Source organism: Medicago sativa, chromosome 8 (assembly GCF_051527215.1).
Source record: "Medicago sativa cultivar Bolivia chromosome 8, Bolivia_mono, whole genome shotgun sequence".
NCBI classification, from domain to species: domain Eukaryota; kingdom Viridiplantae; phylum Streptophyta; class Magnoliopsida; order Fabales; family Fabaceae; genus Medicago; species Medicago sativa.
The window spans coordinates 73,682,577-73,699,515 of NC_140756.1; the positions used below are offsets into that span (position 1 = coordinate 73,682,577).

General features: G+C 33.0%; 2 protein-coding genes across 3 annotated transcripts; one reads left to right on the forward strand and one right to left on the reverse strand.

Moving 5' to 3' along the window:
* Positions 1–373: 373 nt before the first annotated feature.
* UGLYAH (ureidoglycine aminohydrolase) lies at positions 374–8,501 on the reverse strand. 2 transcript variants are annotated; one of them, XM_085734929.1, is made up of 13 exons: positions 8,369–8,501; positions 8,145–8,276; positions 5,659–5,746; positions 5,501–5,577; positions 4,744–4,783; positions 4,534–4,600; positions 3,334–3,419; positions 2,992–3,073; positions 2,414–2,470; positions 2,255–2,293; positions 2,093–2,163; positions 782–835; positions 374–626 (listed from the first exon to the last, which is right to left on the reverse strand). In XM_085734929.1, the coding sequence occupies exons 1-13, from the start codon at positions 8,436–8,438 to the stop codon at positions 557–559; spliced, it is 933 nt and encodes a 310-aa protein (XP_085591055.1). In that variant the 5' UTR covers positions 8,439–8,501; the 3' UTR covers positions 374–556. The 2 variants fall into 2 exon arrangements, with proteins under 2 accessions (XP_085591055.1, XP_085591056.1); XM_085734930.1 differs by lacking the exons at positions 374–626; positions 782–835 and adding an exon at positions 1,699–1,815.
* A 7,096-nt stretch (positions 8,502–15,597) lies between these two features.
* On the forward strand, positions 15,598–16,399 carry LOC146901372 (uncharacterized). Its single transcript, XM_085737049.1, has 2 exons — positions 15,598–16,047; positions 16,151–16,399. Exons 1-2 carry the CDS (start codon positions 15,598–15,600, stop codon positions 16,397–16,399), a joined length of 699 nt encoding a protein of 232 aa, XP_085593175.1.
* The last annotated feature ends 540 nt before the right edge of the window (positions 16,400–16,939 follow it).

The following is a 16,939-nucleotide window of genomic DNA, read 5'->3' on the forward strand; positions in this document are numbered from 1 at the left end:
TTAAGCATGTTGAGAGAATTGATTCATGATTTCAATACTTTTTCTGGATAATTTCAAAACTCAGCTTGGTGTTGAAAATCAAAGGTTCAAAGCTAAAGGCAATTCAATGGTATTTGTACAATACCGAAATGGAATTGAAGTTACTCCCTCCGTCCCGGAATATCTGACCCATTTTCTAAAAAAAAATGTCCCAAAATAACTGAGTCATTTCAATTTTCAATACAACTTTCATCATTCCCAATACAATATAACACTAAATAATACTACTTTTATCATTCCCAATACAATATATTCCACTTTCCCTTTTGTTTATACATTTTTCTTAATCTGTGTGAAATGAGCCAAGGGCTCAGATAAATTGGGACGGAGGGAGTAACAAATACTGAAATTAACCATATGATGAGATTCAATGCATTAGTGTTGGTATGATACAACCTAACCATATGAGAGCTAATAAATATATATACAGCAACAAGTCTTCTTTTATTTTAATTATTAAATAAGGTGGTGGCTAATACCATTCGTGACATTTATCTAACATCAATCAAAATCACAATTATAATGGGCTTCTGTTCACGTCTTTGTACAGAAGATACCGTGTCGGAGTTTTCCCCAGTGCAGCGTACCTGAAGACAGCACCACATGTATTAGTCCGTTTGTTGCAAGATGATATGGAAGTAACATGTAATGTAACATAATTAAGAATGTGATTTTAGCCTTGTATGCTCAAATTAGCGGGGAACTGAAGGAGGAGGGTACAATGTAGTTTGACGTAGCTTACCATTGTGGGACGAATGGCGCCATCCAAATGACATCACCCGCCTGAACCGGGTACCTATTCACATAAAAATCACAACAACAAAAAAACAATTAAAAAAAAAGAGATAATTCTTTGATACCCATGACAAAATATAGGGCTAGGTACCAGTACTCATTAGGTAAACGCATCCTAGAAGTTACCTGAAATATTAGCCAGAGACCCTGCATATAGACTTACATACTAGTTGTGGTTTTAACAAAGAGATCGTCTAGTTCTCTCAACCAAGATGCACAAACATTCATACTTGACCAGGCAAGTTCAATGCGCCTAACACTATTACTAGTCAATATTTGTCCCAAATCCCATATTCAACCCAAAAGCTCAAGTTATTATATAGACATGTTAGATTTTGTATATATCAGTCGCATCACCTCCGCGGCAAACTAAAATTTCTCTTTCAATGTAGAATACTTTGGATTTCCTTTTATTAATTATTAAAATATAAATGAAATATATAGTATTAAATATTTAATGTTATTGTACTTGTTATTTATATTGGGCTTACTGTGAACGGACCGTGATGGGTTGTACCGTTCTTATTAGTCAACCCATTTGAGAGGTCCCTGCCTCCACTGATGAGTATATAATCTAACTATCCCATTAGGTTAGACACACTAAACAGAAGAACGCTCCATCAGTGAGGCGGTGGCAGAAGCATCTCTCAAAAGCTAATTCTCTCAAGTCTCTATGGATTCTTCAACTATTCAAGGTACACGGTTATGGTATTAATTAATATTGTATAATATGCTATATTTTCATATCTATGATTTTGGTCCTCTGTTAAATATTTATCAATTGGTATCAGAGCATACCAATTGATAAATATTTAACAGAGAACCAAAATCATAGATATGAAAATAGAGCATATTAATTAATACCATAATCGTGTACCTTGAATAGTTGAAGAATCCATAGAGACTTGAGAGAATTAGGTTTTGATGGATGCTTCAGCCGCCTTACTGATGGAGCGTTCTTCTGTTTTTAGTGTGTCTAACCTAATGGGATAGTTAGATTATATACTCATCAGTGGAGGCAGGCAGGGACCTCTCAAATGGTCTGACTAATAAGAATGGTTCAACCCATCACGGTCCGTTCACATTAAGCCCAATATAAATAAATAACATTAAATATTTAATACTATATATTTCATTTATATTTTAATAATTAATAAAAGTAATCCAAAATATATTGGAACCAAAGAATGTCACTATTTTGGATTCTCTGCAACACTCAGGCCAGTATTTTTTTGTAAGGTCAGGTTTAAACTCTTACCAACTATCACCCAAACGATAAATGCCTTCTCCTTCCAATAGCAACAAACCATGCTGGTTATAATGGACCTCCTGCAAAAGCCACAACGTACAAAAAAATTAAAAAGGCCTTTAAAGTAAAAAACTTAAAAACGAACTGTCTCGTTGACTCATATATGAATACCTTAACATTAAGAAACTCTCCAGGCTGAAAATCCATTATCTGCAAGCATGGTACATCAGTTAAATTTAACTACAACTGACCGAAACCATGATAATATTAGAAAGATTAGACGGACTTTGACAAAGTAGGACCTTGAGTTTATGAGAGATTTGGGCTTACATGTATATTGAAGTCATATGCCAAAGACATTGGAAGTAGCTTTCGCAGTTCAAAAATCTGATGATGCATACAGAAAGGAATTAAAACTGTGTCTACAAATTAGACATGCATAAAAATTTGCAATCTAGCTTACCAATAAGAGGGGAGGAGGGAGACTTAAAGTCTTAAACAAAAGTCAAAGACTTAATTATTGAGTATACGCCTAAAAAATGGGGCATTCTAATGCATCACAAGTGAATAATCTAAAGCCTATCGTAGAGTGACTTGACTTGTGCCAATTATAGACATGAATTGTCAGATTATCTTGAATAAGAAGTATAAATCATTGAGTACAATACTTCCAGAAAATCCAAACATTAACATTTACAGAGTAGTTAAATATGAACTCTCAGATTAATGATAGTGACCCTGAACCCAAAGCATTTCAGAATTGCTTCAGTCAATACCATTAACACTGATAATAGTGGCCATAATTTTTCGATTAACTATCATCATATATTGAAAAAATATAATTGTTGAATTTAAACAAAAAAGGAGAAATAAAGCATAATGCCTTCCAGAATATAGGAATAATGTACCTCCCCTGGAGTTTCAACGAGTGGCTGTTTATCCGTCGAATTAACTAGGGGCTCTGGGACATGATTTGGCAGATAAGCATACCTGACAGGTTATTTACATTACTCATGTGACTGCTGGCAATTTGAATTAATGCAACAAACAATACTCAATCCTTGAACGTTTTACAAAGTACAAACTTTTATTGTGACTACTTGTCAAAGAATCTTCAAATGTGAAATGGGTTCACCAATGCATTTTCAATAAAATTAACAGCATGATTTCTCATTCTGATGAATGATCAGGTCACAGGGATGATGCATTTGTTTATAAATCATAAAAGGGTGGAGGTACAAAGTACAAACCTTCGTTCAAATACCACAATAATAGCAGGAGCGTCAGATTCAATTGAATGTTCAAAATTTGGAGGAAAATAAGCATATGAATCAACCTGGAATTGATAACATGGCATAAAAAATTATTTTAGCCTTGCATGCATGTATAAAAATAAAACATTGCATGCATGTATCTTGAATGGCATAAAACATCGCATACATGTATCTTGAATGATATAAACATGAAGTAAATAAGCATAGCTTTGAAGCCACATCACACGCTGTTGATTCTTATATTCTTAAGCCCAATGCAAATGACACGGGACTTTGTACCCTAAATAATAAAACACATTTTTGAAGTTGTTAGAGTTCTGGATAATGAACTTGATGTAAGAAGTGAGATTGAACAAAGCATGAACAGTTATTTGGCATGGACCGTGGAACGCCCAGGATCTGCTGCTGTTGAAAAATGACGCAGTTACACACAGTTTTCCATGTAGGCCATTAGATTAGATTAGATTAGATTAGATTAGATTAGATTAGATTACAACTTTGTGAGGTCTTGTGGCACAAATCCCTCCAACGGCTGAAATTAAAACTTTTGGAAAAATAACTGCACCAAATCCGTTTCCGGCAAGTAGATTAGGTCGTGCAGCGTGTTGTACAGATAGGAGTAGATTGAGGCAAGTAGTCATTTTTGGGTTGTTATAGACAGAAAAGTACATTTTTTTTTCTCTAAAGAGCTGAGGCTCTGGTTTCCATTATGAAAGATTAGGCTCGACTTATATTTACTTTTAATAATATTCTTACACCAATTATTGCTCCTGGTGTTCCATCAATGAGTCCAATAATCCACAGATCATGGACTTTCCATGGATAGAGACCAGTAGCTGGTCCGTGCTATGTTCGACCTCAATACTGACATCATGATCATTATCCAGTGAAGTGCTTAATGAGAAGCAGACCTACTTGTGGGATTCAAATAATGAGCTAGATCAGAGTGTAACCAAATTACCTGAAACAATGATGAAAATGTTATTCATTTTTCCTCAAACTAATTAATTAATACTACACTTCTTCCACAAGTATAAGTTTATAAACAATAGTGAGAGGAAATGATATATACATACATATACATATAATTATTAGAAAATTAATTATAAAAGTCCCCAAAACTAGTATCAGACTGACAGGATCACTTCATATGCATAGCAATCATAAACTTATCACCTTCAGTATATGGCTCACACCATGAGCACTGGTGACTCTGACAACACCGTGGAGCACAAAGATGAATCTGCACATAACAATCTTATAAATACATCAAATATGCATGAGCTAGAAATGATGTCAAATTGTCAATGGTTTGGAGCGTCATGGAAATGGAACTGGGAGAAGTAGAATTCAGAAATTGAAAAGATGAAGGAACAAGTTCAAAACCTCTCTACATCATGCAGGGGAAGTCCTGATCTTGAATTTTCTGCAAAAGTGGGAAAGCACAAATCAGAAGCATACCAACTAAACCAGTTGCAGTTACGAACTTTAAATTGCACAGTACATTAAAAAATTAAGAGTCACAAATTAAATGTCGACGTATGCAAGTTAAGGGAAAGTGTGAAGGTGTGATTGGAGGATATAATGACAATTGTAACCCGATATTACTACGACCTCTAAAAAGAGAAGCAGATAAGATATAGCCAAACAAAAAAAAAAATAGAGCAAAAATACAATGAAATTATGTTACCAGACAGAGAGTGGCTACAAGACAATGAAATAAACAAAGCACCAGATGTAACGCACAAATCATGCAAGAAAGATAGTTTGCTATAGTGCAGTTAAAAGAAATGTCGTTTATGAGACAAGTACAAGCGACTGTGAATGATGAAACCTGGTTTTCTGACATTGACTATTCCATTTACAACATATTTTTCTTCAATTGTCTTTCTAAGCGCTCAAAACTTTCCATAAGATTTGATCTAATGTGTTGCAGAGGCTTTTACATATGCTTAACATATTCAAGGAAGGAAAGAAGCCTCATAAATATTATGCATCATGTATGGTATATGACATGAGCAGAAAATGACATCGCAAAATTAGTATTTAGCAAATATACAAGGTTTGGAATTCCACCTTGCCGAAGCAAAGTTTCATCACGAAATAAATATAATAGATTCTGTGTAGTGAAACATAATCAAACCTTTCAGCTTTGCTAGGTACATTATAAAGTGTGAGCCCATTTCAGGTGAAATTAAAAATGCCCCCGATGTATTGATCCTGCCAAAGCCAATAAAGTTACCACACAGGAAGAGGATTAAACATCTTAACCAAAACGAAATGAGGATATTCAAGAGTTACCAATCAGGCAATGGGCCATAAACATGACTTTCTGGTGATATCAAAGCATGATCTCTCTTATAGACACTGCGTGTGAATCCAGGCAAATCTGACAAACAAAACCACGTTAGAGTCAGTTCAATACAATTTAACCAAATATTTTTGTTTTAGAAAATAAATCAGGACTCAACAGTAACAAGACCATAAGATCCAAAAGATATTTTGATGTAGTTAACAAATAAAACAAAGATCAGATCTCAAGCAAGTATCCAAATAATAACGCTTGGTAGTTGGGTGTCAGTGTCACATTTCACCACTTGGTTCAATTCTTTCAGTAACCAAAAATAACAATCTTATAGTAATTGTGAAGTTCACAACTTCATCTAGGGAGTGGCAAAGAATCAACCATAGAAGATGGCATTAACTTATTGAGTTTCACCAATCTCACAGGCCTGCTAGGAAATGTCCAGTTATATGTGTATGTGTGTGTGTGTGTGTGTGTGTGTGTGTGTGTGTGTGTGTGTGTGTTTACACCTACGTCTAGCTATATATGCATAACTAGTTTACAGATATAAATTATAATGTATTTCATATTTACTACAAAGACCCCCCTCTATCATCATGAAAACAAACACAAAACTCCCTTTTGTTGTAATGCTGACAAGACTAATTAGATTTGTAAGCTAAGCCATTAGCTCATAGATATTATACTCAAATGCTAGTTAGGTGCATATAACACATTAATTTGGTGTAGTAGTTTTTTGTTGAATCGGCGAAATTTATTAACGCGCTATACCCCGGTCAAGGTGGACGGGACAAGGCAGAGAAATAATACAAAGATACAATTGACACAACCGAACAAAACCAAGGCAAAAGCAAAACGCAGCTGAAGCCAAAACAAACAGACACGGCAGCAAAACATACAAACACAAAGGCTGCACCAAAAAACTAATAAGCCCCAAACAGAACTCCCAAAACACCAGAACCAGGGACGGACCTAGCTATAATTAAAATGGGGCAGCCGCCACCCTTTAAAGATGTAGCACTACCATACCCTTATACGTATATAGTGTTTGCCAACCCAGCTTTATGAAAATGCATCACTTACATTACATATATTATTTTCAGCGCAGGCATCATTTACACTTTTGATTTGTTGAATCATCACTCACCTTTCTACAATATAAATATAGTAAACTATAATATTACATTAACACAGTCAGTTAGCAATTTGCTTACTAGCGTACCTGCCTATTATTATTCTCAAGAAATACTTTGTTGAAAAGTCAATTTTAATGTTGATAAAAACATTTACAATTGTAATTTGGATTTTTTCTTTTTTTTATGAATTGTAATTTTGATATCTAAAACCTAATCCAAATCAAATTGCATAAATTGGATCAGTTCATTTTTTTTAAATATGTCATCCAAACTGAAACACGTGTGATTATCTTTCAATCAAATTTGTTTAAACGGATCTAAAAGCACCACGAAAATCCCTAAGCATTGTCACATTGCCACACTGCAAGGTTTACTCTCTCATACCTTTTGTAGGATATATGTTTTTTATTTGTCATTAAACTAAAAAATTTACAATTATTAATAGTAAAAGTTAGTTGTATTGTAGTTCATTTTACTTATCACGTGTTATATTTCCGCCACCCTCAATACTTTTTCTGGTTTCGTCCCTGACCAACCAATCAAAACATCACCAAAAGGCTAGAACAGCAGATCCAAAGTGCACAAGACAATCACCACCCGAAAAAGCTCCAGCCAGACCAGCAAAACTGAAACTTGAAACCAGCCAAAACCACATAAACCAGCAACATACAACAGCAGAAACTACTCATCATCCAAGAAACAATCTTCAGGGTACCAAATCCATTCATAAAACAGACAGGGACACCTTTAACCGGCTCAAACTCCACCTCCAATAAAGACTTAATCCCATCCTCTATCTCATCCACCTCCATGCTCTTATTTTGAAAAATCACATCATTTCTAGCCTTCCAAGTCACGCCCAAATTGTTGAATAAATCAACCAAAATCCATTTCTCACTTTCTTATTCAACGCACACCCCGTCAAACACTCAAACTGATAGCCAAGGGTAATCATTTGGTGGTAGTTACCAAAATGAACTTTGAACTAAACTGCAAAGTAGGAATGATATTTGACTGCAAAACTAGCTTACTTGATGAACTTAATCAAGTTGGTAGAGGCAGTTTTTGTAATAAAATGAATAAAAAAATTATAACATTCTCATACAAACAAACATTTAAAAAAATTATAAATAAAAAGTGCTTAATTGAGCAAGTTATATTGACGAGTCTAGTACATTAAGGTTTTCTGGATTAAACTATTATAAGTTGCTTTCAGCTTATTTCACCGTAGTTGCAATGAAATAACTAACGATTAGTTAGTAGTAATTGTTTGCTTCTAGCTTCATTAACCATTTGATTCATATATGAAAATAACACAGTCGGTGAAACAAAGATGTTACCCTTACTTTGGAGATTAAGAGGAGGTAGAGTGGAGTCATAAATTTTGGAATAAAGAGGTTTCGATTTTAATTCTTCGCTGAGCACAGAAGGTGCAGAGCAAAACCCTTCTTCTTGCGCCAATGAATACCTAAACAACCCTGAAGAAAAGAAAGAAAGAAAAATAACATAAATGAGGCTTTTTAACTATACATAGCTTCGATTAGTAACGAAGGTGGAGAAGAGATAGTACCGGAAACGAGGAGAAGGAGGAAGATAGTCCGCATTTTGAGAGTGGACACTGGATAGTGACGATGACTCATGAGTCACGGAAAGGTTCAATTCGCATGCCTTGGCAAAATACTATAGGCCAAACAATAGCAATCGTTTTGGACATGGTCATGATTCATGAATGTATATCTCACTGTCATACATTCTAAACAATTCATATTTGATTTATATTTTGTAAAAAATAGCTGAAATTCTTATAATATTTTAAATATTTTTAAAAAATTATTAAAAAAATGTATAAAAGTTACACATGAGTTGACTTAAAATAATGTTTCTATCAATGAATTGACATCAGAGATAACACTTTAAATCCTTTGATCGGCGATGCCTTTATTTGAACAAATAACAATAATGGATCTTACACTACTAAGAGTGGGTGGCGTTTAGCCTGGGAATGGGGAGTTTTTTCCCACCATGGGAAAGCTCCCCTTTTCAGGACACCTGTCAGTGATAAACCTCTTTAATAAAAAAAAATAAAAAACTGAAAATTGTTATTTAATGTTTTTTGTTTTTTCTAGTGCACCTCCTCTCTATTTCCTATTACTATTGCTCCACCTTACTTCCATTATTTCCAGCAGACCAATTCATTCATTTCCTTCTTCGACCTTCTCTCCAACAACTTTTTTTCTTCTTTGACAACAACAAAACTCCTTCTCTCCAACTCCAACAGCTAAAACCGAAACTCAACATATCCATGGAAAAATAATCCCAATAGTTTTTCAAACTATAACAACTAAATCCAATCCAAGAGTCTCAATTTACAGCTCACACATATCATTAATTCATTTGGATCTACATCTCAGTAAAATCCAATCCAAGCGCTTTTATAAATCTAATGCATGTAAATAAACTTCTTTTCTTAATTTTCAATTTATTTATTCTCTGAAACTTTCTTTTCGTCTCAGATATGATGAAAAATGAAAATAAATTATTTTTGCAGATCTAATGAAAAAGGAAAATGAAGGAGGAAGAATGAGGAAAACACCTAATCTCCAAAACACCCAAAAATGATCGAAAATGAATAGAATTAGAAATTTTGGGGAAAAAATCTGAATTGACGAGTGTTCTTCATTTTAATTTTAATTACCTTATATATATTTTTGTATTAATTAAAAGTGAAATTCTAGAGCATTCTTGTTTTGATTTTAAAATAATTTTAAAAGTGATTTTAATTAATAAGATATTATGACTTATGAGAGACGATGAATTTTAATTTAAGTTAGAACAAAACAATCCAAAACAAACTGCCAGGCCCATGACTTATTACAAACAGATAAAATATTGTTGTTTAATGAATTTGTGGGGTCCATTGTTGTGGTTCACAATACCAAACAACAAGTTAAAACAATTAACTGGTGACAAATCTTAACCATCCATATAAAAAACTATTAAATCTATGGTTGTAAAAGACACTTTCCCATCATGGGAAAAAAGAATCTGTTCCCATACTAAACGTCACCCTAAGAGTGGTTATGATTAAATTCTCTTTGTCAATCAACAGGCACCAAGTATAACTTCAAATCATTCTCACTCGTGGTTTTGGATATGGAAGTTGAAACTCCCAGAAAAGTTCAAATTTCACTTTTGGTTGGCCTCACATAATGTTGTTCATACCCTGTCTTTGCTACACCACGGAAGCATTGTGCCTTTCGTTGTTTGCTCTCGTTGTGGCATCCAAGATGAAACTTTTCTTCATTGTATATGCGACTGCAATTTCTCAAGAACCATTTGGCTTCACAATGGATATACAAGGTTGGAATTTTTTCTCCATCTTCACGACGTGAGATTGGCTCAAGGAAGATGTCATGGGTTCTCAACCAATTATCTTTTCGGTTACTGTTTGATGTGTTTAAACAATGAAATGTGGTCCTTACACCACCTCTCTTTTAATATTCACAACACGGTGAAATTAAATCTAGCTTCTCATTTGAGGTAAATGTTGTATGAGTTGATTGTCACACCGCCTCTCTTTTAATATCCACAACACGGTGAAATTCATCAAGCCTAGCTTCTCATGCATAACCTTTATGGCAAGATTCCTATGACAAGATGTACCTTGACAAAGAATCTGGGTTGAATGATGCGAGAATCACGATTTTAGAGAAGTATCGGTATAGAGTTCTTGATATAAGAGTCGTGTCAATTTCGTATTCTATTGTTATTAGATTGAAATCGTTGTTTGGTGAAAGTAAAACACTTGCGACGAGACATAGTATATAAAGGAAGAATAAAATAATTAAAGTGTGAACACGCATAACACATCTATTTTAAACAACGTTTAAACATTTAACTTAGTGCTTGTCATTTTTTATTTTATGTTTACCTTTATCATTTTGTCTAAAATACATGTTTACTCTTTATAATTTAACAAAATAAACCTATATTAAGTGACAAATATTACTCCAATTATGCTACTCTAAAATTAAATACAGTTATTACGATTACCTTATGAGTATATAAAGGAAGAATAAAATAAATAAAGTGTGAACACGCATAACACATCTATTTTAAACAACGTTTAAACATTTAACTTAGTGCTTGTCATTTTTTATTTTATGTTTACCTTTATCATTTTGTCTAAAATACATGTTTACTCTTTATAATTTAACAAAATAAACCTATATTAAGTGACAATATTACTCCAATTATGCTACTCTAAAATTAAATACAGTTATTACGATTACCTTATGAGTATCCCTTTCATGCCCTATAAAAAAAATACTTCTCATAATTTCTTGATAGATAAAAGTCACTTCTCTCTACTACTTAAGATTATTACTTTATATAACAGTGCATTCTTTGGACTGGTTATATATATACATATAGCGAAGCACGTTGTTTCAATTCTTGTTAAATTAAAATTTATTTAATTATGATTAAACCTATAAATTTTTGAATGATTTTTTTTACAAACATGTTAAAAATATTATAAGAAACTATTTTTATACGAAATTATATTTTTTTTTCAACATGTAATGAATTAAATATGAATTTTTTTAAACGCAAAAATTTAAAGATTAGAGTAATGAAATCTGAATTTAAAAATCAATTCCTGAGCTAATATTTTGTGGATAAACTTTGTATAATGTTATTATAAATAAATATTTAAAAAATAGTTCAAAATTTAAAAGTTTAAACATAATTAAATAATTTTTAATTTTTTAATAGCCAAAAATATGTGCTGAAATTATTTATAGATTAAACCATTAATTTTGTCAAACACAAATATCCTTTATTATAAAAGCTAGACTTGCTTGGCTATCATGTTTGCCCTAATTCACCCTTCTTTGCCCTAATCCCTAGCATTTTTCCCTCCTAAACATGTACTAATGACTAATCTAATCTCATCCGTTCAACCTCTATTTTCACACTTGATCACACCCGTTGATTCAAAGTCTACAAATTTTCTCTCATATTACTTAGTTAATGCAATTGAAGACGTATTTAATGCAAATAAAGTCGGTCAACAATCCCCTAACTAAATGCTGATCAAAAGGTGTTCTTCGTACTGACATTACAATGTTTCACACATACATTTTTTTAAATAAAGTCGAAATTATATGTCATTAACTATAATTAAATTGCTATAACTAATTGCTTTAAATAAAATGATATGGCACTGTCCAAAAAGTATTTCGACTTCTCTCAAAATAAAAAAAGTATTTCGACTAAATAGGAATTACTTTAAATATTTCTATAAAATAGGCTGGTAATTAATTGCTTTTAATTTTCGCAATGAATGGGAAATACTACCAATAGAAGCACAACGGTCATTCACATTAATTAGCATTCTATAAAATGTTGTCTTCTCCTTATAACTTTGGTGCATATTTTCGAATCAAAGCCTTAAAAAAAAATATGATCCTGTAATTATATGATGTTAGACCTTACGACAGCAAAAAATATCATGGATTTCGCTCTATACTCATGCTCATGTATATTTTGTTTAATAGAAACTTTATGTTAATATCATCTGATTACTCTTATTTTTTGATGAGTGAAATATACCGTAGCTATGGAACAGCAATAATATATTAACATTGTTCCTTCACAAATGTTGCACTATGGGAGTATCACGTTGAAGATCCTGCATTTATGCAACTGTTGAAGCTAAAGTGGCGCACATATCATGTGCAGTACCACCCAGACGAGGTATTTTATACAAAAAATCCTGGAACTCAATCATACTGTTAGAAAGTAAAATAGAAGAAAGAAAATATTTTGCTATTTAGTTGCTATAAAGAGCATAATTGGTTTTAGGCATGGCAACAAAACCCATACCCGCGGTTACCCGCCCGAACCAAACCCAATTTGACGGGTTTTCCCCGTTTTGACTGGGTTTGGGTATGGGTATGGGTTTTCCCCGATTTCAAAACACGGGTATGGGATGGGTAACGGGTATATAGGTACCCACCCCGAACCCATACCCAAACCCGTCCCAAATGTAAAAAATTACTTTATGTTGATATGTCATGTTATTTTGTTTGATAATTGTCATGTTAATAAAAACTACCATTGATATTTAAAGATCAACTAAATCATTCCGTCTAACAAATGTTAAAGTGAACGCATTGTTGGATAATGTATTACAACATTGCTCTTGGGGATGCCAAAAAACTTCTATTTTTTAATTAAAAAAAATTATTCAATGCGGGGATGGGGATGGGGCGGGGATACCCGAACCCGTCGGTGTAACGCCATCCTTTTATTTAATTATTTTTATTAAATTAGAGTCTATTTGTGATTTATTTTATATATATGTGAGGTGTTAGTATTTTATTATTTGGCATTATTCTATTATTTATTAGAACATGAGAATTATTAGTGTAAGTAGAATTGGGGGTTAGAATAGAAAGAAAAATAAGTTATTGGGCCTAAATAGATTTAGGAAGAATGATTAGTATTATAAATAAGGAAGCTTAGGTTAGAAAGAGTTTTTACGTTAAACCGCTTTTTGGAGAAAAAGGAGAAAGAGGAGAACTCAGAGAGAGAACCCTAGGAACGAAGAAAGCTGCTTTTGATTTCAGAAAAACAATCTAAGGTAAGGGTGAGACTATCTTTCACTAATATTAAGTCTGTAGATCATTAGATTGCATCTAACATGCTTTAGGATGAGTTTGTGCGATTATGAGAAATTAGGGTTGCATGAACATATGGGTAGGTTATGTTGAGTTATAACTATATAAGCAAAAGTAAAATTAATTATATATATGTTCCTTGAACTAGTTTCTAGTGTTTTGAAGTGTCTAGTTACTGTTCCGATTGCACATATCCATTGTTCGACATATACCCCTCCTCTGAGTTAAGGTTTTTAAATTCATATCTCCAACTATTATTATACTATAAATTGAATTTATATACTTTAAAGTGAATTTGCAAAGACACTGAATAAGAACTAGTTTATGAGAGACCTATATTAATCATGTCGCTATCTTCTGTGTCCTTTTAATTGAGACTCGTTGGCTGTGATGATAATGACTTGCGACACTGCTATTATGTATTAGATTTTTGTCATATATGTATGTTTGTTTGTTTTTGTTACAATATATGTATGTCTGTTGATCGAAGATTCAATACTAATTTAGTTTGGAAAAATATATTATATTTTTAAAGTGAATTTTTGAAGATAATTATTATAGTGTTTTTACTATTTTGGAAGATCTTGATTTCTAGATTTCTAACAAAACTTTATACTAGTATTTTCACCGTTTACGAAGGACACCAATTAAAACTATGACACTAAATTTTGACCACTAACTTTCCGATAATTAGTTTAACTACCCAAATACCATATAGTTATTGTAGTATGTACAATGTTGGTTCTGTATGTGCTAATTGAAGACGTATGATTTAAAGATGTGTTATATAAAGATGTGATATTTGAAGATGTATGATTTAAAGATGTGCTATTTGAAGATGTATGATTCAAAGATGTGTTATGTAAAGATGAGCTATTTGAAGATATTTGATTTAAAGATGTGTTATATGAAGATGTGTGATTTAAAGATGTGTTATATTATGATGTTGATATGCTATGAATTAATATGTGCTGCATATTGCTGTCGATCTTATTTAAGATGTAAATGTCGATCTAAGTCAAAGAGTTTTAAGATGTTCACGTTGTTGTCCAAGTTGCATTTAGAGTTGTGTTGTTGCATAGTCAGCGATGGGGGCTTAATGCCCGACAGGTCCAAATATGACCTTAGCGATGGGGGCTTAATGCCTGACAGGTCCTTTATGACCTTAGCGATGGGGGCTTAATGCCCGACAGGTCCAAATATGACCTTAGCGAAGGGGGCTTAATGCCCTGGTGGTACCACATGCATATTGAAGATGTCTAAGATGATTTAAGATGATTTGAGAAGTAGCAGTTGCATAGTCGAGTCGAAGTTGTTAAGATGTTAAGATGTCAAGTTGTCAAGATGTCAAGTTGATAAGTTATTAATGAAGTGCTATGATGAATGAAGACGAATGATTATTTGATGTTAGATGTTGATGCTTATAAATAATGTTTGATGAAATGTGGTGACGTTTGTGATTAATATTGATGTTATGTGATGATTGTTGGTGACTATTATATGATGTTTATGTTGTTAAATGTAATTTATGATTTATGAGCTTAATATTATTGTTTGAGAAATCTCACCCCTTCTGCGTATATGTTGCCTCGACCGTGGGTAATGTGCAGGTATTAAAGATTAGAAGTGTTCGTGAGAGGACTCCTCACTTGTGTCTAGGTGCTCTGATACGTAACGGGATGGGACTTGCTTTCTTATCTATTCCTTACGTGTCTTTATGAACTTTTTACGAATAAGTATTGAATCAAATTATGAGATTTTCTGATAAGGCCTGCGTGCCAAGACTTTGTTCATGTTGAACTATTTCCGCTGCGTATTTCCATACTTTTATGATGTTGAACCTGGAAGGATATTTATTAATATCTATTTTATGACTTAAAAGTAGTATGTGACATTCCGTTTATGAATTAAATACTCTGATTTTAAATGAAATTTTCAAGTTGGGAAAACGGGGTGTTACAGTCGGGGACGGGGATGGGATTCAATTTCTCATCCCCGTTGGGTATAGGTAGGGTAACGGGTAAGTATATGAGAATCAGGTATGGGGACGGGGAAGGTAAAACCCGTCCCCCACCCCGCCCCATTGCCATGCCTAATTGGTTTATTTTGATATATGTTTCCAATACAGACACATTTGATATTGGGTACAACTCTCAACAAAGAGATAGACAATGAGTTGAATAGGTATGTCACTTTAATCGATCCAGGACTCAATCAATTTGAGGTTGTCGTGGATAAATATGATGGAAAGCTGTATTTCTCTCATGGAATAGAAGAACTGAACAAGGCCTTTAAATTAGAGCATGGTGGCTGGATATCTCTGATCTATGCTTTCCCTCAACTTTTTGTGATTCGGGTTCACGATCGCCATAACTATGAAATCAAGTATCCGAGTTATCTCCCTCCTTTACGTTTAAGGCTAGCACAATTAATTTACGGTCCTAATGCAGCACCTGGATCTGTCCAGATCGACTACCCCGCTCCTTATCCCCACATATGCGACTGTTTTAAATTTAGTGTCACCAAATGGTTAACACTTGCAGATGTAACATCTGATCAACTGGTATACAATCTTTATAGATTTAGTCACATATTTCAGTTTGTTATCTGTCAATGTCGATTTATTTATAAGATCTCATATGTGTCTGTTTTCTTATTTTACATAGAATTTCTCCTATGCTAAAGTATTTGATAGCATTGTTGACAAGAATTGCAAAGAATTGGTAATTATTGACGATAGCGGACATCATTGGTTGTTCAATGTGGTCATTCTTTTTGACAAGGACGAAATCAAGTTTGGAGGGGATTGGAAAATGTTTTGCACCACAAGAAATCTGTACGAGTGGAAGGCATTAAGGCTTGGAGCAAAAACTTTGGCCCCCAATGCATTCCTATTTTGCACATTTGATTTTTAGTTGTCTGATGGTTTTGATTACGTGCTATCTAATGTCATGTAATTCCTATTTGATATGTTTTTATTATTTTCAATTGAAGGATGCTATGTTTTGGTTGATTCATTATTTTCATCTATTGTAGACTTTTATATATTGCGATCGAAAACAAGATTAATTATATTTTCTTAAAGAAACCAGAATAAGTTCATCTATTAATCTTATTGCTGCAATCTAAACAAATACTAAAACTAGAATAAAAATAGTAAAAAAATACAGTCACCGATTTGTAGAAATAATAATAATAGTCATCATTGCTCTTTGATTAATTATGTAGTGATCATGTCTAAAACCATGGACGATAAAGGCCATTTGATTTGCAATATAAGGTCTTAAGAGATCAACATATTTATTTCTTAGAAACCGACAAAATAGGTATATTGTCACATGAGAAATCAAATTTGAATTACTCCATGAGAACATAGTTAATGCTAATTAAAAAACGAATAACTTACTTAATGCAAATTAAAAACGAATAATACACTTTTAATGCAATTAACAACG

Bases quoted from the DNA above. Each gene is read 5' to 3' on its own strand.
- UGLYAH (XM_085734929.1), bottom strand. From the start codon at position 8,438: ATGAGTCATCGTCACTATCCAGTGTCCACTCTCAAAATGCGGACTATC. The intron at 5,747-8,144 runs GTAAGGGTAACA...TTTGTTTGTCAG, and splicing joins ACCTCCTCTTAATCTCCAAA to ATTTGCCTGGATTCACACGC. The intron at 627-781 runs GTAAGCTACGTC...TGCTGTCTTCAG, and splicing joins GCGCCATTCGTCCCACAATG to GTACGCTGCACTGGGGAAAA.
- LOC146901372 (XM_085737049.1), top strand. From the start codon at position 15,598: ATGTTTCCAATACAGACACATTTGATATTGGGTACAACTCTCAACAAA. The intron at 16,048-16,150 runs GTATACAATCTT...TATTTTACATAG, and splicing joins ATGTAACATCTGATCAACTG to AATTTCTCCTATGCTAAAGT.